This window comes from Oncorhynchus gorbuscha, unplaced genomic scaffold (assembly GCF_021184085.1).
Source record: "Oncorhynchus gorbuscha isolate QuinsamMale2020 ecotype Even-year unplaced genomic scaffold, OgorEven_v1.0 Un_scaffold_2448, whole genome shotgun sequence".
Classification (NCBI taxonomy): domain Eukaryota; kingdom Metazoa; phylum Chordata; class Actinopteri; order Salmoniformes; family Salmonidae; genus Oncorhynchus; species Oncorhynchus gorbuscha.
In genome coordinates, this window is record NW_025746957.1 from 40,907 (window position 1) to 65,842 (window position 24,936).

The window sequence follows — 24,936 nt, forward strand, 5'->3', positions numbered from 1 at the left end:
ATGGACATCAGGACGACCTGGCATGGTGACTCCTTGCTGTCCCCAGTCCACCTGGCCGTGCTGCTACTCCAGTTTCAACCGTTCTGCCTGTGATTATTATTATTAAAATAAATTATAAATTCTTAATATTATTTATTAACTGGCCACCCCTCAGCCTTGTTCCTCTCTAGGTTTCTTCCTAGGTTTTGGCCTTTCTAGGGAGTTTCTCCTAGCCACCTGCATTGCTTGCTGTTTGGGGTTTCTGTACAGCACTTTGAGATATCAGCTTATGTACAAAGGGCTATATAAATACATTTGATTTGAATTTGACATGAAGCGTATTAATTGGAGGTGCAGTTAGATAATTATGTACATGTCATTCAGACTAACACTATCCAGATAAAATTGCTCCTGGCTTTCTAGCCTGAAGTGCCAGGCAGTTGTATAATTATATACGTGTCAATCAGACTAACACTGTCCAGATATAATTGCTCCTGGTGTTCTAGCCTGAAGTGCCAGGCAGTTGTATAATTATATACATGTCATTCAGACTAACACTGTCCAGATATAATTGCTCCTGGTGTTCTAGCCTGAAGTGCCAGGCAGTTGTATAATTATATACATGTCATTCAGACTAACACTGTCCAGATATAAAACACATTGCTCCTGGTTTGTTCTAGCCTGAAGTGCCAGGCAGTTGGGATCGCCTTCATTGGCAGCGAAAAAAAATAAGAAACATTTAAATTGTGATCAGGTCTGCGCCATCACATCCATGACCAGGCTTGGCACTGCACAGGCAAACTGACAAGACATGTAGAAAAAACATCTTCCACTTCTAGAAATTGAAGCCCATTTATAATAAAAACACATGATACCTTAAGGTTTGATTATAATTGTCAAGACGTAGGTGATGTGGATCTGTCCATACATGTTTGTGTTGGGAAAAAAAATACACAAAAACTGAACAATAAGAAAACGCCTACACCGACCAGCTGAGACGTGACGTTGCCGTGGATATAGAACAGTACTAAATAGATGAAAAAGGAAAAACACTGGATTACTAAGAAAACGTTCTTTAATTGTTCCTGTTCATAAGGAAATATTTGTTTCGACATTTTACATACAAAAACAGCGTATTCTTTAACACGTTTTGCATTGATACAATATTTGACACAGTTGCAAGGGGAGGACGTTACAACGAGGGGAAAGTAAAGACCGCAAAAATAAAGACATTTAAACGCCACAACAAAAAAGTTGTCCATACAAAAGTAATAATGCCACTAGACTGTCTGTTGTAGGGAAAAGACCAACCACGCCAAAAAAAACACCTCGTTGTTTCACAAAATGGCTTCCTACTCCCTAGTACACTGCACTACACAGGGCCCTACTCCCTAGTACACTGCACTACACAGGGCCCTACTCCCTAGTACACTGCACTACACAGGGCCCTACTCCCTAGTACACTGCACTACACAGGGCCCTATTTCCTAGTACACTGCACTACACAGGGCCCTACTCCCTAGTACACTGCACTACACAGGGCCCTATTTCCTAGTACACTGCACTACACAGGGCCCTACTCCCTAGTACACTGCACTACACAGGGCCCTAATAGTACACTGCACTACACAGGGCCCTACTCCCTAGTACACTGCACTAGGGACAGGGCCCTACTCCCTAGTACACTGCACTACACAGGGCCCTACTCCCTAGTACACTGCACTACACAGGGCCCTACTCCCTAGTACACTGCACTACACAGGGCCCTACTCCCTAGTACACTGCACTACACAGGGCCCTACTCCCTAGTACACTGCACTACACAGGGCCCTACTCCCTAGTACACTGCACTACACAGGGCCCTACTCCCTAGTACACTGCACTACACAGGGCCCTACTCCCTAGTACACTGCACTACACAGGGCCCTATTTCCTAGTTCACTGCACTACACAGGGCCCTAATCCCTAGAACACTGCACTACACAGGGCCCTATTTCCTAGTACACTGCACTACACAGGGCCCTATTTCCTAGTACACTGCACAGGGAGCCATTTAGAACACACTATTAGAGAAGGTTCCAGCAGGATCTATAAAATTCGAGGGGAGGGGCTTTAACTTTATACATATTTTAAAAAAGGAAGTTAATTAAACTACATTTAAAATCCTACTACAGCACCAGGACAGTGTTACACTAGAATCAGTCAAGTGGCATTGGGGGGGGGGGGGTTTAAGAGACACTTAATGATGGTTCAAGATGAACGGGACACGGAGGCAACATTTTTTTACGGTTAAAACTAAACCGGTTTGGCACCGGTAACAGACACAGTGAGGGGAAAGATTTCAGACTCGGTGACAGTAACTAGGAGGTCGTGGAACAACGAGCCTGGCCTGGTGTTCAGGATGATACAACGTAGAAAACACACACCACACCATGACACAATTCCCTCTTCTATAGAACAAAGCAGTGCATCAAATCTAGATAGTGTATTTCTAGATGAATATCCTATAACGTTGATCCTCATGGAACACAGACCCAGGCTGTGAACCAAATGGCCCCCATTCCCCTATATAGAGCACTAGTTTTGACCAGAGCGCTATAGACCCTGGTTAAGAGTAGTGGAACAGAGATCAGACTGAACCAAATGGCCCCCATTCCCCTATATAGAGCACTAGTTTTGACCAGAGCGCTATAGACCCTGGTTAAGAGTAGTGGAACAGAGATCAGACTGAACCAAATGGCCCCCATTCCCCTATATAGAGCACTAGTTTTGACCAGAGCGCTATAGACCCTGGTTAAGAGTAGTGGAACAGAGATCAGACTGAACCAAATGGCCCCCATTCCCTATATAGAGCACTAGTTTTGACCAGAGCGCTATAGACCCTGGTTAAGAGTAGTGGAACAGAGATCAGACTGAACCAAATGGCCCCCATTCCCCTATATAGAGCACTAGTTTTGACCAGAGCGCTATAGACCCTGGTTAAGAGTAGTGGAACAGAGATCAGACTGAACCAAATGGCCCCCATTCCCCTATATAGAGCACTAGTTTTGACCAGAGCGCTATAGACCCTGGTTAAGAGTAGTGGAACAGAGATCAAGCTGCCATTTCAGAGCCTGTTGGGTTAGGAGAGTAGAGCCTGGGTGTGAGTTCTCTCTCTCTCTCTGTACTGAACAGCTGCCAGTAGCGCCACAACATGCAGAGTGGTAACTACCTAATCCATCACGATACAGGGGATTTATCAATCAATCAGAAATGAAAAACAGTGCGAGCAACAACAAAAAAAGCAGTGAACAAAATATTTGGGACACAACAATCCATAGTGCACTAGTTTGAACCAGAGCTCTATTGGCCGTAGTTAAAAGTAGTGTACTATATACGGATTAGGGTGCCATTTGGGACCGTTTTTTCTTTCCTAAAGAATATCCTGCTATACCACATGCTGAGGACTCCTATCATGATTTATGGCTTCGTTTCTCTCAGCCAGTCAGATAAGTGCAGCTGGTTGAAACTTCAGGCCTCGTTCCAAACCCGGTCCTAGGGGGTAGGAGTCAAGTGGCCAGGGGTAGGAAGTAGGAACCCAGGTGGTAAGGAGCCAGGAGCTCGGGTTCCATCGCTACCAGACCTGAGGTACGTCGAACAGAGAAGACGTCGTCTCTGCACCTAGAGGGAGGGAAAGACGAGACACAGAGAGAGACAGAGAGAGAGAGACAGAGAGAGAGACAGAGAGAGAGAGAGAGAGAGACAGGTCCCAGTCAGTCAACCTGAGGAACACCACTGGTGTTTCGTTGTCCTGGTGATGATGCTGCGGACCACTGTTCCAATAGAGAGAAGCGGAGAGCAAACGCACAGCCAAGCTTAGCTGTTAGGCTCCAACTTATCAGGGTCTGGCACCAGAGGATGTTCCCTCCACAGATAAATTGGACTATTTAGTGATTTTTAAATACTTTAGACGGTTCGACTTCCTCCAGATAAATCACGACCGAAGTTCTTATTACTGGAGCAATACTCCAGCAATAAAGGAACCTTGATATAAGAGACGCATCCTTTCATTTACCAGCAGGCTTGACTCCTGTAATGCTCTGCTGTCTGGTCGACCCAAGAAAGACATCGGTTAACTGCAAAACCATATATACAGAACGCTGCAGCCGTGGGTACTGAGGAGGACACACTTTACACCGGTTTAAAAGGTCTCCGCAGAACACACTTTACACCGGTTTAAAAGGTCTCCGCAGCGTGGGTACTGAGGAGGACACACTTTACACCGGTTTAAAAGGTTTCTGCAGCGTGGGTACTGAGGAGAACACACTATACACCGGTTTAAAAGGTCTCCGCAGCGTGGGTACTGAGGAGGACACACTATACACCGGTTTAAAAGGTCTCCAAAGAACACACTTTACACCGGTTTAAAAGGTCTCCGCAGCGTGGGTACTGAGGAGAACACACTATACACCGGTTTAAAAGGTCTCCGAAGAACACACTTTACACCGGTTTAAAAGGTCTCCGCAGCGTGGGTACTGAGAACACACTATACACCGGTTTAAAAGGTCTCTGCAGCGTGGGTACTGAGGAGGACACACTTTACACCGGTTTAAAAGGTCTCTGCAGCGTGGGTACTGAGGAGGACACACTTTACACCGGTTTAAAAGGTCTCCGCAGCGTGGGTACTGAGGAGAACACACTATACACCGGTTTAAAAGGTCTCCGCAGCGTGGGTACTGAGGAGAACACACTATACACCGGTTTAAAAGGTCTCCGCAGCGTGGGTACTGAGGAGAACACACTATACACCGGTTTAAAAGGTCTCCGCAGCGTGGGCACTGAGGAGAACACACTATACACCGGTTTAAAAGGTCTCCGCAGCGTGGGTACTGAGGAGAACACACTATACACCGGTTTAAAATGTCTCTGCAGCATGGGTACTGAGGAGAACACACTTTACACCGGTTTAAAAGGTCTCTGCAGCGTGGGTACTGAGGAGAACACACTATACACCGGTTTAAAAGGTCTCTGCACTGGCTGCAAGATTAACAATTAAACACTTTCAGATTCTTCTATTGAATATAGTAACTAAACCCCAGCCTCTGGTATAACCTGCTAGAGGACCTGAGGGGAACCAAGAGGCAGCCTGTAGTAACTATACCCCAGCCTCTGGTATAACCTGCTAGAGGACCTGAGGGGGACCAAGAGGCAGCCTGTAGTAACTATACCCCAGCCTCTGGTATAACCTGCTAGAGAACCTGAGGGGGACCAAGAGGCAGCCTGTAGTAACTATACCCCAGCCTCTGGTATAACCTGCTAGAGAACCTGAGGGGGACCAAGAGGCAGCCTTTAACTATACCCCAGCCTCTGGTATAACCTGTTAGAGGACCCGAGGGGGACCAAGTGGCAGCCTGTTGTAACTATACCCCAGCCTCTGGTATAACCTGCTAGAGAACCTGAGGGGGACCAAGAGGCATGGAGAGGCAGCCTGTAGTAACTATACCCCAGCCTCTGATATAACCTGCTAGAGAACCTGAGGGAGACCAAGAGGCAGCCTGTAGTAACTATACCCCAGCCTCTGATATAACCTGCTAGAGAACCTGAGGGGGACCAAGAGGCAGCCTGTACTAACTATACCCCAGCCTCTGGTATAACCTGCTAGAGAACCTGAGGGGGACCAAGAGGCAGCCTGTAGTAACTATGCCCCAGCCTCTGGTATAACCTGCTAGAGAACCTGAGGGGGACCAAGAGGCAGCCTGTAGTAACTATACCCCAGCCTCTGGTATAACCTGCTAGAGAACCTGAGGGGGACCAAGAGGCAGCCTGTAGTAACTATACCCCAGCCTCTGGTATAACCTGCTAGAGGACCTGAGGGGGACCAAGAGGCAGCCTGTAGTAACTATACCCCAGCCTCTGGTATAACCTGCTAGAGGACCTGAGGGGGACCAAGAGGCAGCCTGTAGTAACTATACCCCAGCCTCTGGAATAACCTGCTAGAGAACCAAGAGGCAGCCTGTAGTAACTAAACCCCAGCCTCTGGTATAACCTGCTAGAGAACCAAGAGGCAGCCTGTAGTAACTAAACCCCAGCCTCTGGTATAACCTGCTAGAGAACCTGAGGGGGACCAAGAGGCAGCCTGTAGTAACTATACCCCAGCCTCTGGAATAACCTGCTAGAGGACCTGAGGGGGACCAAGAGGCAGCCTGTAGTAACTATACCCCAGCCTCTGGTATAACCTGCTAGAGAACCTGAGGGGGACCAAGAGGCAGCCTGTAGTAACTAAACCCCAGCCTCTGGTATAACCTGTTAGAGGACCTGAGGGGGACCAAGAGGCATGGAGAGGCAGCCTGTAGTAACTAAAACCCAGCCTCTGGTATAACCTGTTAGAGGACCTGAGGGGGACCAAGAGGCAGCCTGTAGTAACTATACCCCAGCCTCTGGTATAACCTGTTAGAGGACCTGAGGGGGACCAAGAGGCATGGAGAGGCAGCCTGTAGTAACTAAAACCCAGCCTCTGGTATAACCTGTTAGAGGACCTGAGGGGGACCAAGAGGCAGCCTGTAGTAACTATACCCCAGCCTCTGGTATAACCTGTTAGAGGACCTGAGGGGGACCAAGAGGCATGGAGAGGCAGCCTGTAGTAACTAAAACCCAGCCTCTGGTATAACCTGTTAGAGGACCTGAGGGGGACCAAGAGGCAGCCTGTAGTAACTATATCCCAGCCTCTGGTATAACCTGCTAGAGAACCTGAGGGAGACCAAGAGGCAGCCTGTAGTAACTATACCCCAGCCTCTGGTATAACCTGCTAGAGAACCCGAGGGGGACCAAGAGGCAGCCTGTAGTAACTATACCCCAGCCTCTGGTATAACCTGTTAGAGGACCTGAGGGGGACCAAGAGGCAGCCTGTAGTAACTATACCCCAGCCTCTGGTATAACCTGTTAGAGGACCTGAGGGGGACCAAGAGGCATGGAGAGGCAGCCTGTAGTAACTAAAACCCAGCCTCTGGTATAACCTGTTAGAGGACCTGAGGGGGACCAAGAGGCAGCCTGTAGTAACTATGCCCCAGCCTCTGGTATAACCTGCTAGAGAACCTGAGGGAGACCAAGAGGCAGCCTGTAGTAACTATACCCCAGCCTCTGGTATAACCTGCTAGAGAACCTGAGGGGGACCAAGAGGCAGCCTGTAGTAACTAAACCCCAGCCTCTGGTATAACCTGCTAGAGAACCTGAGGGGGACCAAGAGGCAGCCTGTAGTAACTATACCCCAGCCTCTGGTATAACCTGCTAGAGAACCTGAGGGGGACCAAGAGGCATGGAGAGGCAGCCTGTAGTAACTATACCCCAGCCTCTGGTATAACCTGCTAGAGAACCTGAGGGGGACCAAGAGGCAGCCTGTAGTAACTATACCCCAGCCTCTGGTATAACCTGCTAGAGAACCTGAGGGGGACCAAGAGGCAGCCTGTAGTAACTATACCCCAGCCTCTGGTATAACCTGCTAGAGAACCTGAGGGGGACCAAGAGGCATGGAGAGGCAGCCTGTAGTAACTATACCCCAGCCTCTGGTATAACCTGCTAGAGAACCTGAGGGGGACCAAGAGGCAGCCTGTAGTAACTATACCCCAGCCTCTGGTATAACCTGCTAGAGAACCTGAGGGGGACCAAGAGGTAGCCTGTAGTAACTATACCCCAGCCTTTGGTATAACCTGCTAGAGAACCTGAGGGGGACCAAGAGGCAGCCTGTAGTAACTATACCCCAGCCTCTGGTATAACCTGTTAGAGGACCTGAGGGGGACCAAGAGGCATGGAGAGGCAGCCTGTAGTAACTAAAACCCAGCCTCTGGTATAACCTGTTAGAGGACCTGAGGGGGACCAAGAGGCAGCCTGTAGTAACTATACCCCAGCCTCTGGTATAACCTGTTAGAGGACCTGAGGGGGACCAAGAGGCATGGAGAGGCAGCCTGTAGTAACTAAAACCCAGCCTCTGGTATAACCTGTTAGAGGACCTGAGGGGGACCAAGAGGCAGCCTGTAGTAACTATACCCCAGCCTCTGGTATAACCTGCTAGAGAACCTGAGGGGGACCAAGAGGCAGCCTGTAGTAACTAAACCCCAGCATCTGGTATAACCTGCTAGAGAACCTGAGGGGGACCAAGAGGCAGCCTGTAGTAACTATACCCCAGCATCTGGAATAACCTGCTAGAGAACCTGAGGGGGACCAAGAGGCAGCCTGTAGTAACTATACCCCAGCCTCTGGTATAACCTGCTAGAGAACCTGAGGGGGACCAAGAGGCAGCCTGTAGTAACTATACCCCAGCCTCTGGTATAACCTGCTAGAGAACCTGAGGGGGACCAAGAGGCAGCCTGTAGTAACTATACCCCAGCCTCTGGTATAACCTGCTAGAGGACCTGAGGGGGACCAAGAGGCAGCCTGTAGTAACTATACCCCAGCCTCTGGTATAACCTGCTAGAGAACCTGAGGGGGACCAAGAGGCAGCCTGTAGTAACTATACCCCAGCCTCTGGTATAACCTGCTAGAGAACCTGAGGGGGACCAAGAGGCAGCCTGTAGTAACTATACCCCAGCCTCTGGTATAACCTGCTAGAGAACCTGAGGGGGACCAAGAGGCATGGAGAGGCAGCCTGTAGTAACTATACCCCAGCCTCTGGTATAACCTGCTAGAGAACCTGAGGGGGACCAAGAGGCAGCCTGTAGTAACTATACCCCAGCCTCTGGTATAACCTGCTAGAGGACCTGAGGGGGACCAAGAGGCAGCCTGTAGTAACTATACCCCAGCCTCTGGTATAACCTGCTAGAGGACCTGAGGGGGACGAAACTGGACATTTTTATTTTTAAACGACACCTTTGTAGCTTTGCATTTCCTTAAGGTGCTTTTTAGTGGTTCGGTCGTTAGAACAGAAGAGTCACTCGTCTCACCATCACTCTTCCTCATCCTGTTGTTCTTGCGGCTCTTCTTGCTCTGATTGGTTGAAGGTTGCTGTTGCCATTCGCCCGCCGCCGGATCACTAGCGTCGTCTACCGCCGCCGACCCCGCCTCTTCCTGGATCGGACTCATGCTCGACGAATCAGACTCAGACCTACAGGAAACAACAACCAAATCACAGGCTAAACTAACTTCAACGAACACCCAGGTAGTTTTTCCAAGTTTAAGGCAGCACTGAAAGTACTGGAGTCACGTGTTCAACTGGACACATCTTTACTTACTGAGTTTTCAGCCAGCCTTCTGACGTCCTACTGTCCACTACTCCTGCATACGTCCGTACACACACCCCTAAAGACAACACAGACCACAGATTAGATCTACACATCCCTACAGACACAGACCACAGATCAGACCACCACACCCCTAGAGACACAGACCACAGATCAGACCTACACACCCCTACAGACACAGACCCCAGATCAAATCTACAGACCACCACACCCCTAGAGACACAGACCACATCAGAGCAGATGTTTCTTGATCAGTGTTTGTATTTTTTGTTCCTGCTAGAGGACCTGATTTGTACTCTGGTGGTGGATATATACACTTAGTTACTGTCTGTCTTCTAGCAGGGGAGTGTGTGTGTGTCCTTACTGTCTGTCTTCTAGCAGGGGAGTGTGTGTGTGTGTCCTTACTGTGTCTTCTAGCAGGGGAGTGTGTGTGTGTCCTTACTGTGTCTTCTAGCAGGGGAGTGTGTGTGTGTCCTTACTGTGTCTTCTAGCAGGAGAGTATGTGTGTCCTTACTGTCTGTCTTCTAGCAGGGGAGTGTGTGTGTGTCCTTACTGTCTGTCTTCTAGCAGGGGAGTGTGTGTGTGTGTCCTTACCATCGGTCCTGATCTTCTTGCTGCCCGTGTCAGAGTGCGTGTTAGAGTGTGTGTAACCACTCCATCCGTCAGCGTGTCTCTGAGCCTCTCCCTCTGTAGGCTGCTCCTCCTGGATCGGACTGACGCAGCGTTTCCCCAACGACGGCCTGACGCCCACAACACACGGACCGGCCGTTAAAACATCAACCTGCCTTAGAGACTCCACCTTGTAGAACATCCTTCACTTCGTTTAATAAGAGAACAGGGACATTTTAATGGACAACACACCTTTCAACAACCCTCTTCCATTAAAAGTCCATCGAATGAAGGTGTGTGTGTGTGTGTGTGTGTGTGTGTGTGTGTGTGTGTGTGTGTGTGTGTGTGTGTGTGTGTGTGTGTGTGTGTGTGTGTGTGTGTGTGTGTGTGTGGGCGTGTACCTGTTGTGACCGTAGCTGTAGCCAGTAGGACCAGCACCAACTGTAGAGGGGGAGGTGTAGTGCGGTTTAACCCAGCCGTCCTCGTCCCAGGACGAGGTAGAATGGCCCTGGCTCTCCCTGACCTGCTGCCTGCCCTGGACATACTCTACATACGTCTGGATACGGTAGCTCTCCGCATAGCGACTGGTGTTCATCGCTGGACACAGAGGGGGAACGGGAGTCGGGGTCAGAATTAATATAAACTGTGACTCATTTACATGTTCAGTTGTTTTCTAGGGAACGGGAGTCGGGTCAGAATAAAGATGTAGAACATTTGAGGTGCTGCTGGCCCAGTACTCCCATCAGAGGAGGGAACGAGAGTCAAGGTCAGAATAAAGATGTAGAACATTTGAGGTGCTGCTGGCCCGGTACTCCCATCATGTGAGCTCCGGCCCAAGTCCAGTACTGGTCTCTGGGTCAAACGTAGCGCACTATATAGGGAACAGGGCTGGTCTCTGGGTCAAACGTAGCGCACTATATATAGGGAATAGGGCTGGTCTCTGGGTCAAACGTAGCGCACTATATAGGGAACAGGGCTGGTCTCTGGGTCAAACGTAGCGCACTATATAGGGAACATGGCCGGTCTCTTGGTCAAACGTAGCGCACTATATAGGGAACAGGGCTGGTCTCTGGGTCAAACGTAGCGCACTATATAGGGAACAGGGCCGGTCTCTGGGTCAAACGTAGTGCACTATATTGGGAACAGGGCTGGTCTCTGGGTCAAACGTAGCGCACTATATAGGGAACATGGCCGGTCTCTGGGTCAAACATAGTGCACTATATAGGGAACAGGGCTGGTCTCTGGGTCAAACGTAGCGCACTATATAGGGAACAGGGCCGGTCTCTGGGTCAAATGTAGCGCAGGGAAGAGGCTTATGGATAGGCCAGTACTCACCGATCTGAACCTGGTCAGTCTGACTCAGAGATACAAATGCTGACGTGTCATCAATCCACGACACCTGGATGTTACCTAGGAGACATGCGGGAAGACATGGGAATTAAAAAGGTTTCCTGGTGGCCTGGCCCAGGCGGTAGTGATACAGATCATCATTATGTGGTGGGTCTTACCAAAGGCACTGAACAGCTGGTAGAGGTCACTGGTCTTCCACTCCTTCGGGAAGGTGACATACAGAACATGATCCCTCTTGGGCTGGACTGCAGAGGAGAAGGGAAGGACAGAGGGGAAGGACAGAGGGGAAGGACAGAGGGGAAGGACAGAGGGGAAGGACAGAGGGGAAGGACAGAGGGGAAGGACAGAGGGGAAGGACAGAGGGGAAGGACAGAGGGGAAGGACAGAGGGGAAGGACAGGGGGAAGGACAGAGGGGAAGGACAGAGGGGAAGGACAGAGGGGAAGGACAGAGGGGAAGGACAGAGGGGAAGGACAGAGGGGAAGGACAGAGGGGAAGGACAGAGGGGAAGGACAGAGGGGAAGGACAGAGGGGAAGGACAGAGGGGAAGGGAAGGACAGAGGGGAAGGACAGAGGGGAAGGACAGAGGGGAAGGACAGAGGGGAAGGACAGAGGGGAAGGACAGAGGGAAGGACAAGGGGAAGGACAGAGGGGAAGGACAGAGGGGAAGGACAGAGGGGGGACAGAGGGGAAGGACAGAGGGGAAGGACAGAGGGGAAGGACAGGGGGGAAGGACAGAGGGGAAGGACAGAGGGGAAGGACAGAGGGGAAGGACAGAGGGGAAGGACAGAGGGGAAGGGAAGGACAGAGGGAAGGGAAGGACAGAGGAAGGGAAGGACAGAGGGTGAAAGAGGGGGATAAAGAGGGGGAAAGAGGGGAACAAGGAACGTTCTCAGTCACCACTGACCAATGGTTTATGTACATCATTGCCACGGCCCATTTCTATATGCCATTTTTAATAGATCCTCTCCATTTTCTTTTCACTGCCGACTATATGCAGACGAGGTAGTGTCTAATGCTGCTGTGCTGTAGGACATGGTGATGTACAGTATATAGTATCCCATTGAACTACTAATACTACTGTGTTGTACAGTATATAGTATCCCATTGAACTACTACTAATACTACTGTGTTGTACAGTATCCCATTTAACTACTAATACTACTGCGTTGTACAGTATATAGTATCCCATTGAACTACTACTAATACTACTGTGTTGTACAGTATATAGTATCCCATTGAACTACTACTAATACTACTGTGTTGTACAGTATATAGTATCCCATTGAACTACTACTAATACTACTGTGTTGTACAGTATATAGTATCCCATTGAACTACTACTAATACTACTGTGTTGTACAGTATATAGTATCCCATTGAACTACTACTAATACTACTGTGTTGTACAGTATCCCATTTAACTACTAATACTACTGTGTTGTACAGTATATAGTATCCCATTGAACTACTACTAATACTACTGTGTTGTACAGTATATAGTATCCCATTGAACTACTACTAATACTACTGTGTTGTACAGTATATAGTATCCCATTTAACTACTAATACTACTGTGTTGTACAGTATCCCATTTAACTACTACTAATACTACTGTGTTGTACAGTATATAGTATCCCATTGAACTACTACTAATACTACTGTTTGTACAGTATATAGTATCCCATTGAACTACTACTAATACTACTGTGTTGTACAGTATATAGTATCCTATTGAACTACTACTAATACTACTGCTTTGTACAGTATATATTATCCCATTGAACTACTACTAATACTACTGTGTTGTACAGTATATAGTATCCCATTGAACTACTACTAATACTACTGTTTTGTACAGTATATATTATCCCATTGAACTACTACTAATACTACTGTGTTGTACAGTATACAGTATCCCATTGAACTACTACTAATACTACTGTGTTGTACAGTATCCCATTTAACTACTAATACTACTACTGTTTGTACAGTATATATTATCCCATTTAACTACTACTAATACTACTGTGTTGTACAGTATATAGTATCCCATTGAACTACTACTAATACTACTGTATTGTACAGTATATAGTATCCCATTGAACTACTACTAATACTACTGTGTTGTACAGTATATAGTATCCCATTGAACTACTACTAATACTACTGTGTTGTACAGTATATACAGTATCCCATTGAACTACTACTAATACTACTGTGTTGTACAGTATATAGTATCCCATTGAACTACTACTAATACTACTGTGTTGTACAGTATATAGTATCCCATTGAACTACTACTAATACTACTGTGTTGTACAGTATACAGTATCCCATTTAACTACTACTAATACTACTGTGTTGTACAGTATATAGTATCCCATTGAACTACTACTAATACTACTGTGTTGTACAGTATATAGTATCCCATTGAACTACTACTAATACTACTGTGTTGTACAGTATATAGTATCCCATTGAACTACTACTAATACTACTGTGTTGTACAGTATATAGTATCCCATTTAACTAATACTACTGTGTTGTACAGTATCCCATTTAACTACTAATACTACTGTGTTGTACAGTATATAGTATCCCATTGAACTACTACTAATACTACTGTGTTGTACAGTATATAGTATCCCATTGAACTACTACTAATACTACTGTGTTGTACACAGTATCCCATTTAACTACTAAATACTACTGTGTTGTACAGTATATAGTGTCACATTGAACTACTACTAATACTACTGTGTTGTACAGTATATAGTATCCCATTGAACTACTACTAATACTACTGTGTTGTACAGTATATAGTGTCACATTGAACTACTACTAATACTACTGTGTTGTACAGTATATAGTATCCCATTGAACTACTACTAATATTGCTTTGTACAGTATATAGTATCCCATTTAACTACTAATACTACTGTGTTGTACAGTATATAGTATCCCATTGAACTACTACTAATACTACTGTGTTGTACAGTATATAGTATCCCATTGAATTACTACTAATACTACTGTGTTGTACAGTATATAGTATCCCATTGAACTACTACTAATACTACTGTGTTGTACAGTATATAGTATCCCATTTAACTACTAATACTACTGTGTTGTACAGTATCCCATTTAACTACTAATACTACTGTGTTGTACAGTATATAGTATCCCATTGAACTACTACTAATACTACTGTGTTGTACAGTATATAGTATCCCATTGAACTACTACTAATACTACTGTGTTGTACAGTATCCCATTTAACTACTAATACTACTGTGTTGTACAGTATATAGTATCCCATTGAACTACTACTAATACTACTGTGTTGTACAGTATATAGTATCCCATTGAACTACTACTAATACTACTGTGTTGTACAGTATATAGTATCCCATTGAACTACTACTAATACTACTGTTTGTACAGTATACAGTATCCCATTGAACTACTACTAATACTACTGTGTTGTACAGTATATAGTATCCCATTTAACTACTAATACTACTGTGTTGTACAGTATATAGTATCACATTGAACTACTACTAATACTACTGTGTTGTACAGTATACAGTATCCCATTGAACTACTACTAATACTACTGTGTTGTACAGTATATAGTATCCCATTGAACTACTAATACTACTGTGTTGTACAGTATATAGTATCCCATTGAACTACTACTAATACTACTGTATTGTACAGTATACAGTATCCCATTTAACTACTAATACTACTGTGTTGTACAGTATATAGTATCCCATTGAACTACTACTAATACTACTGTGTTGTACAGTATATAGTATCCCATTGAACTACTACTAATCTGGTCCGCTGATGTTGAGGTAGGGAATATCTATGATCCTCATCAGGAACAGTCTGGCGAAAACAGTATACGTCAACGTAGCATTATAACGCCTCATACAGCTGACAGATGTGTTATAACTACACTAAGACATGCTGAGGTAAGGGATATAATACTACTCCCTGTAGGAGAGGGAAAGAAACTGAAGGGGAGAGAACCGAGATCTTACTTGTTGACTAGGGTTGGATGAGTTTCGATTGGGATGGGATGTGAACTCTGGGGAGTAGGAAAGTACCTGAGAAGGAAAGAGAAAGTTTTGAAAAGATTGACTAATAGCCACTGTGACCATACAGTATATCACAGAAGCTACTGCTAAGTCTACTACTGCATCATAGTAGAGATTCAAAGCTGTCCATGGAACTGTTCCCAGTAGTGTTACCATGGAGATGGCCTATCTCAACTGTTCCCAGTAGTGTCACCATGGAGATGGCCTTGCATCAACTGTTCCCAGTAGTGTTACCATGGAGATGGCCTTATCAACTGTTCCCTAGTGTTACAATGGAGATGGCCTTGCCTCAACTGTTCCCAGTGTGTTACCATGGAGATGGCCTTGCCTCAACTGTTCCCAGTAGTGTTACAATGGAGATGGCCTTGCCTCAACTGTTCCCATAGTGTTACCATGGAGATGGCCTGTGGGCTCAACTGTTCCCAGTAGTGTTACCATGGAGATGGCCTTTTCTCAAAGTTCCCACGATGACCAAGTCGCTATGGATAAGCAGCTACTGCTAAGTCTACTTAAATGTAATGTAAATGTAATGTTAATGTTAAATGAGATGGCAAAGCTGTCCATGGAACTGTTCCCCCTGTAGTGTTACCATGGAGATGGCCTTTTCTCAACTGTTCACAGTAGTGTTACCATGGAGATGGCCTTGTCTCAACTGTTCCCAGTAGTGTCACCATGGAGATGGCCTTGTCTCAACTGTTCCCAGTAGTGTCACCATGGAGATGGCCTTTCTCAACTGTTCCCAGTAGTGTTACCATGGAGATGGCCTTTTCTCAACTCCCGCCTCCTCTCCTGCCTCCTTTTGAAAAAAGGTCAGAGGTAAAAATCGAGGAGAGGCAGCGATGAGGGAACGTGGATGGAAATGAGTCCTCCAGTAGCACCACATGAGGAGAGGTAGCGATGAGAGAACGTGGATGGAAATGAGTCCTCCAGTAGCACCACATGAGAGGTAGCGATGAGGGAACGTGGATGGAAATGAGTCCTCCAGTAGACTGACGTTTACAAGGGGTGGATCTCAAAAGAAAAATGTATATTTGTGATGAAAACAAATTAGGTTGAGCAAAACTTTTTATAGATAAAAACAATAAGTAGCATGTTGTTTTTAAGTGAGTACATGCTCGTCTCCTCCGACAACACCCGACTCAACAAGCTGTGGAGGCAGATCAACTCCTCCATGAAGGACTTTAGGGTAGGATACACTTCACTATCCTCAATGTAAAGGTGGCTGTCAAGGAGGGGAGGACTTCCGTTCCCTACGAACCAACTGACATCTTTGACCACAGGAGGAGAGAAACAAGGAGAGCAGACTTTTGCCCAAATGAGAAAAGGCCATTGAAGCACAAGCCAGTGGCGTCGGGTTAGAGCCACGGGGCGCAGGGTCAGAGCCACGGGGCGCAGGGTCAGAGCCACGGGGCGCAGGGTCAGAGCCACGGGGCGCAGGGTCAGAGCCACGGGGCGCAGGGTCAGAGCCACGGGGCGCAGGGTCAGAGCCACGGGGCGCAGGGCCAGAGCCACGGGGCGCAGGGTCAGAGCCACGGGGCGCAGGGTCAGAGCCACGGGGCGCAGGGTCAGAGCCACGGGGCGCAGGGTCAGAGCCACGGGGCGCAGGGTCAGAGCCACGGGGCGCAGGGTCAGAGCCACGGGGCGCAGGGTCAGAGCCACGGGGCGCAGGGTCAGAGCCACGGGGCGCAGGGTCAGAGCCACGGGGCGCAGGGTCAGAGCCACGGGGCGCAGGGTCAGAGCCACGGGGCGCAGGGTCAGAGCCACAGGGCGCAGGGTCAGAGCCACAGGGCCAACGTCTTAAGGTTAGAGCCACAGGCCAGCGTCGTTGGGTTAGAGCCACAGGCCAGCAGTACACAGTGTAGAAGGCAGTACACAGTGTAAAGGCAGTACCTATAGCAGTACACAGTGTAAAAGGCAGTACAGTGTAAAAGGCAGTACCCATAGCAGTACACAGTGTAAAAGGCAGTACCCATAGCAGTACACAGTGTAGAAGGCAGTTCCCATAGCAGTACACAGTGTAGAAGGCAGTTCCTATGGCAGTACACAGTGTAGAAGGCAGTACCTATGGCAGTACACAGTGTAGAAGGCAGTACCTATGGCAGTACAGTGTAGAAGGCAGTACCTATGGCAGTACACAGTGTAAAAGGCAGTACCCATAGCAGTACACAGTGTAGAAGGCAGTACCCATAGCAGTACACAGTGTAGAAGGCAGAACCCATAGCAGTACACAGTGTAAAAGGCAGTACCTAGGTAGTTGGCCATGGAGATGAAGCAGAGACCAGTGATGAAGGCATCGTAGCCCGCCTCGTGGAGCTGTTCCTGGGCTGTATCGTAGCTGGGGAACCCCTCCGCCGTCACTGAGCCACAGAGGAAAGAAGCAGGGATAAATCAGACACTACATTAGCCATGGATGAGACCTGTCCTACTGTAATCAGACACTACATTAGCCATGGATGAGACCTGTCCTACTGTAATCAGACACTACATTAGCCATGGATGAGACCTGTCCTATTCTACTGACGTGCGTAGGTATATAACGGAAGTACATGATGTAATGACGCCACGAAGAATACAGCAGAACAGTAAGTGCACACTTCCAACAACACAACAAGTTCAAGTCGAGGAAGTACATTTCAAAGAGTAAGTACATTTCAAAGAGTAAGTACATTTCAAAGAGTAAGTACATTTCAAAGAGTAAGTACATTTCAAAGAGTAAGTACATTTCAAAGAGTACATTTCATCGAGACGACGCAAAGGCGCAATCCATTAAAGCCAAGATAATGGGATTCAAGATGCTACTTGCTACGGGCTTCACTGCTATTAGCTTCACGACCGACATTTGGACCAGCGATGTCATCCCCATGAGCATGCCGAGTCTGACAGCACAGCGGGTGGACGAGAGTCTGACAGCACAGCGGGTGGACGAGAGTCTGACAGCACAGCGGGTGGACGAGAGTCTGACAGCACAGCGGGTGGACGAGAGTCTGACAGCACAGCGGGTGGACGAGAGTCTGACAGCACAGCGGGTGGACGAGAGTCTGACAGCACAGCGGGTCGACGAGAGTCTGACAGCACAGCGGGTCGGACGAGAGTCTGACAGCACAGCGGGTCGACGAGAGTCTGACAGCACAGCGGGTCGACGAGAGTCTGACAGCACAGCGGGTCGACGAGAGTCTGACAGCACAGCGGGTCGACGAGAGTCTGACAGCACAGCGGGTCGACGAGAGTCTGACAGCACAGCGGGTCGACGAGAGTCTGACAGCTGAGGACCGACGAGAGTCTGCTCAAGAATGTCTGACTGGAGTCTGACAGCACAGCGGGTCGACGAGTCTGACAGCACAGCGGGCCGATTCTGACAGCACAGCGGGTCGACGAGAGTCTGACAGCACAGCGGGTCGACGAGAGTCTGACAGCACAGCGGGTCGACGAGAGTCTGACAGCACAGCGGGTCGACGAGTCTGACAGCACAGCGGGTCGACGAGAGTCTGACAGCACAGCGGGTCACCTGACAGCACAGCGGGTCGACGAGAGTCTGACAGCCTCTGGTCGACGAGATCTGACAGCACAGCGGGTCGACGAGAGTCTGACAGCACAAACTGGTCGACGAGAGTCACAGACAGCGTGGGTCGACGAGTCTGACAGCACAGCGGGTCGAAAGTCTGACAGCACAGCGGAGGCTGAGTCTGACAAGCGATTCGGTCGGCAGTCTGACAGCACAGCTGGGTCGACGAGAGTCTGACAGCACAGCGGGTCGACGAGAGTCTGACAGCACAGCGGGTCGACGAGAGTCTGACAGGCAGCGGGTCTCTCTGAGCCTGACAGCTGCGGGTGCCACCATCTGACAGCTAGCGGGCCGACGAGAGTCTGACAGGCATTCGACGAGAGTCTGACAGCACAGCTTTACGAGAGTCTGACAGCACAGCGGGTCGACGAGGTCTGACAGCACAGCAGTCGACTTCTGACAGCACATTCTCTGAGCCTGACAGCACAGCTTTACTGAGTCTGACAGCACAGCTCGACGCTGACAGCAAGACCCGCGACTTCTGACAGCACAGCGCACGAGTCTGACAGCACAGCGGGTACTGTGTCTGACAGCACAAGCTCGATGCTAGAGTCTGACAGCACAGCGGGTCGACGAGAGTCTGACAACAGGCATTCTCTCTGAGCACTCTTCGACTGTGTCTGACAGCACAGCTCCATGCTAGGTACAGCAGACAGGGGTCGACGAGAGTCTGACAGCACAGCGGGTCGACGAAGTCTGACAGCACAGCGGGTCGACGAGTCTGACAAACAGCGGGTCGACGAGTCTGACAGCACAGCGGGCTCTGACAGCACAGCGGGTCGACGAGAGTCTGACAGCACAGCGGGTCGACGAGAGTCTGACAGCACAGCGGGTACGAGAGTCTGACAGCACAGCGGGTCGACGAGAGTCTGACAGCACAGCGGGTCGACGAGTCTGACAGCACAGCTCCGTGAGTCTGACAGCACAGCGGGTCGACGATAATGTCTGACAGCACAGTCGACAATGTCTGAAACATTAACTCTGACAGCACAGCTGGTCGACGGTCTGACAGCACAGCTGGTTGTTACATCTGACAGCACAGCGGTGGACATCTGACAGCATGCGGGTGTCGAGTCTGACAACACAGGTGGGTTTGAATTAATCTGACAGCACAGCGGGTCGACGAGTCTGACAGCACAGCGGGTCGAAGAGTCTGACAGCACAGCGGGTTTACGAGAGTCTGACAGCACAGCGGGTCGACGAGAGTCTGACAGCACAGCGGGTCGACGAGAGTCTGACAGCACAGCGGGTCGACGAGGATTTCCTACTGAGGACCGACATATTGCTCAAGAATGTGCTGGTTCTCATACCGCTGCTGCCATTTCAATGTCATTTGAGAAGATGTTTGAAACAGGAACACCCTCCTAGCGCCATTCAAACAACTGACTGGAGAAATAAGCTCATCACCTGCGTCTGCAGCAGACGTGATACCCTCTGTCATGGCATTGAAGCGCCTGCTCAGCAAAACTGCCGACACAGACCGTGGGGTTAACTTGGAAAAGTACTCTAGTAGAGGCTGTGAACAAGCGATTCGGTGGCATTCTCTGAGCCTCTTTACTGTGCCGCCACCACCATGCTCGATGCTAGGTACAAGACCCGCTGCTTCTTTAACAGGCATTCTCTCTGAGCCTCTTTACTGTGCCGCCACAGTGCTCGATGCTAGGTACAAGACCAGCTACTTTAACAGGCATTCTCTGAGCCTCTTTACTGTGTTGCCACCAAGCTCGATGCTAGGTACAAGACCAGCTACTTTAACAGGCATTCTCTGAGCCTCTTTAATGTGTTGCCACCAAGCTCGATGCTAGGTACAAGACCAGCTACTTTAACAGGCATTCTCTGAGCCTCTTTACTGTGTTGCCACCAAGCTCGATGCTAGGTACAAGACCAGCTACTTTATCAGGCATTCTCTGAAACCTCTTTACTGTGTTGCCACCCTCCCTAGGTACAAGACCAGCTACTTTAACAGGCATTCTCTGAGCCTCTTTACTGTGCCGCCACAGTGCTCGATGCTAGGTACAAGACCCACTACTTCTTTAACAGGCATTCTCTCTGAGCCTCTTTACTGTGTTGCCACCATGCTCCATGCTTCGATGCAGACAGGAAACAGGGTTTACGTGAAATGTTACAATACACAGCTGGATAACATGGAAAGCTCATGATTTATTTTCGACTTGTGGTAACGCTCCGTGGTTCGACATCGATAATGTTTAGCAGTCCAACAATGTCGGAAACATTAACTTACATGACCGACTGCATGGTCAAGCAACTGTTTGTTACATACAACATTATTTGTGGACATCAGACAGATGTTGCTGTCCGGTTTTGTGATGAAACAAAAAGGTGTGTTTGAATTAATTCTGCCACCGTCTTGTCTCTGCCTATATTTTGTAACAGTATAACTTTAGACCGTCCAGTTACAGCCAGTAAGCAGTTTAGACTATACATTGGCGGGCAATTGCAAATAAATTAGTAAAACCAAAAATGTACCTTGACTTGGAAGAGTTCCAGTGTTGTGTTGGAACACAGCCAGCTAGCTAACATAGCATCCCTCTATTTGAGCAGTGTGTTTCAGTAGGCTAAAACTAGGTAACTGCATTTTAGCTACGTGAGTAAAACTGAAAATAGTTCATCTCTAGCTTCTTTATTTTGGAAGGAAATGACTGTTCAAAAATGTTCAACTATTACATTTCTCACTTTGAGTCAACGATTCACCACAGTGCATGCTAGCTAGCTGTAGCTTCTACTTTCAGTACTAGATTGGGACATTCTCTGATCCTTTGATTGGATGGACAACATGTCAGCTCACTTCATGCAAGATATGGCAGGGGTGAGAACCATAAGCCAAAAACCATTAAGCAAACCGTGCACCCCCCTCCCAAACCGTGAATCCCCAAACCGTGCACCCCCTCCCCAAACCGTACCCCCCATCCCCAAACCGTGCACCCCCTCCCCAAACCGTGAACCCCACTCCCCAAACCGTCACCCCTCCCCAAACCGTGCCCCCCCCCCTGCATCCCCCCCCCCCCAAACCGTGCCCCCCCCATCCCACCCCAAACCGTGCACCCATCGGGGTCCCGACTTGAGTTTGAATACCACTTGGTTATAGTTTCATTCTTTTCTGGCTCAGACTATGATTTTGTCCTGCTACTGCAGTCAAAATCTAAATGACTATAAAAACAGATTGTCCACACACTGCTACTGCTTACAACCCCAAAATCTAAATGACTATAAAAACAGATTGTCCACACACTGCTACTGCTCCCACAAAATCTAATGACTATAAAAACAGATTGTCACTGCTAGTCACCCAAAATCTAAATGACTATAAAAACAGATTGTCCACAAACAGTCACTTCAACCCCAAAATCTAATGACTACAAAAACTTAGATTTTTGTTAGTATACAGTCCCATACAATAATCTATACTGCAGTTGCCCTGGGGGTCACTTCCCGACTATGAATACCACTGCAGTCACTTCCCAGACTATGAATACCACTGCAGTCACTTCCCAGACTATGAATACCACTGCAGTCACTTCCCAGACTATGAATACCACTGCAGTCACTTCCCAGACTATGAATACCACTGCAGTCACTTCCCAGACTATGAATACCACTGCAGTCACTTCCCAGACTATGAATACCACTGCAGTCACTTCCCAGACTATGAATACCACTGCAGTCACTTCCCAGACTATGAATACCACTGCAGTCACTTCCCAGACTATGAATACCACTGCAGTCACTTCCCAGACTATGAATACCACTGCAGTCACTTCCCAGACTATGAATACCACTGCAGTCACTTCCCAGACTATGAATACCACTGCAGTCACTTCCCAGACTATGAATACCACTGCAGTCACTTCCCAGACTATGAATACCACTGCAGTCACTTCCCAGACTATGAATACCACTGCAGTCACTTCCCAGACTATGAATACCACTGCAGTCACTTCCCAGACTATGAATACCACTGCAGTCACTTCCCAGACTATGAATACCACTGCAGTCACTTCCCAGACTATGAATACCACTGCAGTCACTTCCCAGACTATGAATACCACTGCAGTCACTTCCCAGACTATGAATACCACTGCAGTCACTTCCCAGACTATGAATACCACTGCAGTCACTTCCCAGACTATGAATACCACTGCAGTCACTTCCCAGACTATGAATACCACTGCAGTCACTTCCCAGACTATGAATACCACTGCAGTCACTTCCCAGACTATGAATACCACTGCAGTCACTTCCCAGACTGAATACCACTGCAGTCACTTCCCAGACTGAATACCACTGCAGTCACTTCCCAGACTGAATACCACTGCAGTCACTTCCCAGACTGAATACCACTGCAGTCACTTCCCAGACTGAATACCACTGCAGTCACTTCCCAGACTGAATACCACTGGTCACTTCCCAGACTATGAATACCACTGCAGTTGCCCTGGGGTCACTTCCCTGACTATGAATACCACTGCAGTTGCCCTGGGGGTCACTTCCCAGACTTTGAATACCACTGCAGTTGCTCTGGGGTCACTTCCCTGACTATGAATACCACTGCAGTTGCCCTGGGGGTCACTTCCCAGACTTTGAATACCACTGCAGTTGCCCTGGGGGTCACTTCCCAGACTTTGAATACCAGTGCATCACAGTATCTACACAGGTCCTACAGATCAAAATGGTTCAACCTCGGTTAAAATACCAAGTATAATTTCCTCTGTCCGGAGTACACCCGAAGAACTCCTCTAGCATTTTAACAGTAAGCCTATGGTATTAGGAGTCTTCTCAAGCACCCCATGTGGATAGGTCTAGTACCGCCAGGGGCTCCTAGTACCCCTGGTTGAGAACCATTGCTGTAGAATCTTGACCTGGACTATAGACAGTATAAAGTTGAGTAAGTTAGAATTTTGTACTCAAAATGTACCACCATTTCTATTATGTTCAAAGCTATATGATTTAGTTCATGTGATGAAGTTATTTTGTTAGATTAGCTTCTGAAATAACTTCCTGTTCCTTAAACGTGGCGTAGTCGTCGTCACCCCCCCCCCCCTTAAAAGATTTAGATGCACTATTGTAAGTGGCTGTTCCACTGGATGTCATAAGGTGAATGCACCAATTTGTTAGTCGCTCTGGATAAGAGCGTCTGCTAAATGACTTAAATGTAAATGTAAATGTTCTCTTACCAACTTTAGGAGATTTGAAGGGGCTCTCTTTCAGCTGTTTCTGCAGCTCTGCAAGAGACGTGATGTTGATCAACTCCTAGAAGGGTTCAAATAACAAAGGCACAATGAATATTCTTCAGACTTCCACAGGGGGTTTCATGACATCCTTTTTTTGTTGTTGAATTTTACCCCCTTCTTCCTCCCCAATTCCGTGGTATCCAATTGTTAGTAGCTACTATCTTGTCTCATCACTACAACTCCCGTACGGGCTCGGGAGAGACGGAGGTTGAGAGTTATGCGTCCTCCGATACACAACCCAACCAAGCCGCACTGCTTCTTATCACATCCAACCCGGAAGCCAGTCCCACCAATGTGTCGGAGGAAACACCGTGCACCTGGCGACCTTGGTTAGCGTGCACTGTTCCCAGCCCGCCACAGGAGTCGCTGGTGCGAGATGAGACAAGGATATCCCTACCGGCCAAACCCTCCCAAACCCGGACGACGCTATGCCAATTGTGCGTCGCCCCAAGGACCTCCCGGTCGCTACAGAGCCTGGGCGCGAACCCAGAGTCTCTGGTGGCCCTGAACCACTGCACCACCCGGGAGGCTATGACATCCTTTAACCAGACATCTAAATACTGGAAATAGTATTACCTTGAAAGGTTGCGTAGTGGCCATGAGCTTGGTGTCCAACAGCCTGAGGAAACAATAGAGAAGATACTTGGTCCGTTGGTTATAGAGGAAAATCTGTCTTTAACAACATCACCAGATATACACACGCATTGAGGGGGAGGGGTGCCGCGTTGAGGGGGAGGGGCGCCGCGTTGAGGGGAAGGGGCGCCGCGTTGAGGGGGAGGGGCGCCGCGTTGAGGGGGAGGGGCACAGAGTCAGATGCAGAGCAGAGCTCCTGGGTGAAAAACGTGGTGGGTTAAGTGCTTTGCACAACGG

General features: G+C 48.2%; 1 protein-coding gene across 1 annotated transcript in view; it reads right to left on the minus strand.

Moving 5' to 3' along the window:
- Window positions 1-1,647: 1,647 nt before the first annotated feature.
- LOC124025783 (poly(A)-specific ribonuclease PARN-like) overlaps window positions 1,648-24,936 on the minus strand; it is a 34,156-nt gene continuing 10,867 nt past the window's right edge. Inside the window, exons 12-23 of the mRNA XM_046339115.1 lie at window positions 24,643-24,685; window positions 24,010-24,085; window positions 17,502-17,612; window positions 15,208-15,264; window positions 14,989-15,053; window positions 11,306-11,393; window positions 11,133-11,207; window positions 10,199-10,394; window positions 9,783-9,928; window positions 9,180-9,246; window positions 8,892-9,052; window positions 1,648-3,639 (exon numbers count right to left, since the gene is read on the minus strand). Coding sequence (XP_046195071.1) covers window positions 3,593-3,639; window positions 8,892-9,052; window positions 9,180-9,246; window positions 9,783-9,928; window positions 10,199-10,394; window positions 11,133-11,207; window positions 11,306-11,393; window positions 14,989-15,053; window positions 15,208-15,264; window positions 17,502-17,612; window positions 24,010-24,085; window positions 24,643-24,685 — 1,132 coding nt within the window. The 3' untranslated portion in view covers window positions 1,648-3,592. The remainder of the gene's footprint in view (window positions 3,640-8,891; window positions 9,053-9,179; window positions 9,247-9,782; window positions 9,929-10,198; window positions 10,395-11,132; window positions 11,208-11,305; window positions 11,394-14,988; window positions 15,054-15,207; window positions 15,265-17,501; window positions 17,613-24,009; window positions 24,086-24,642; window positions 24,686-24,936) is intronic.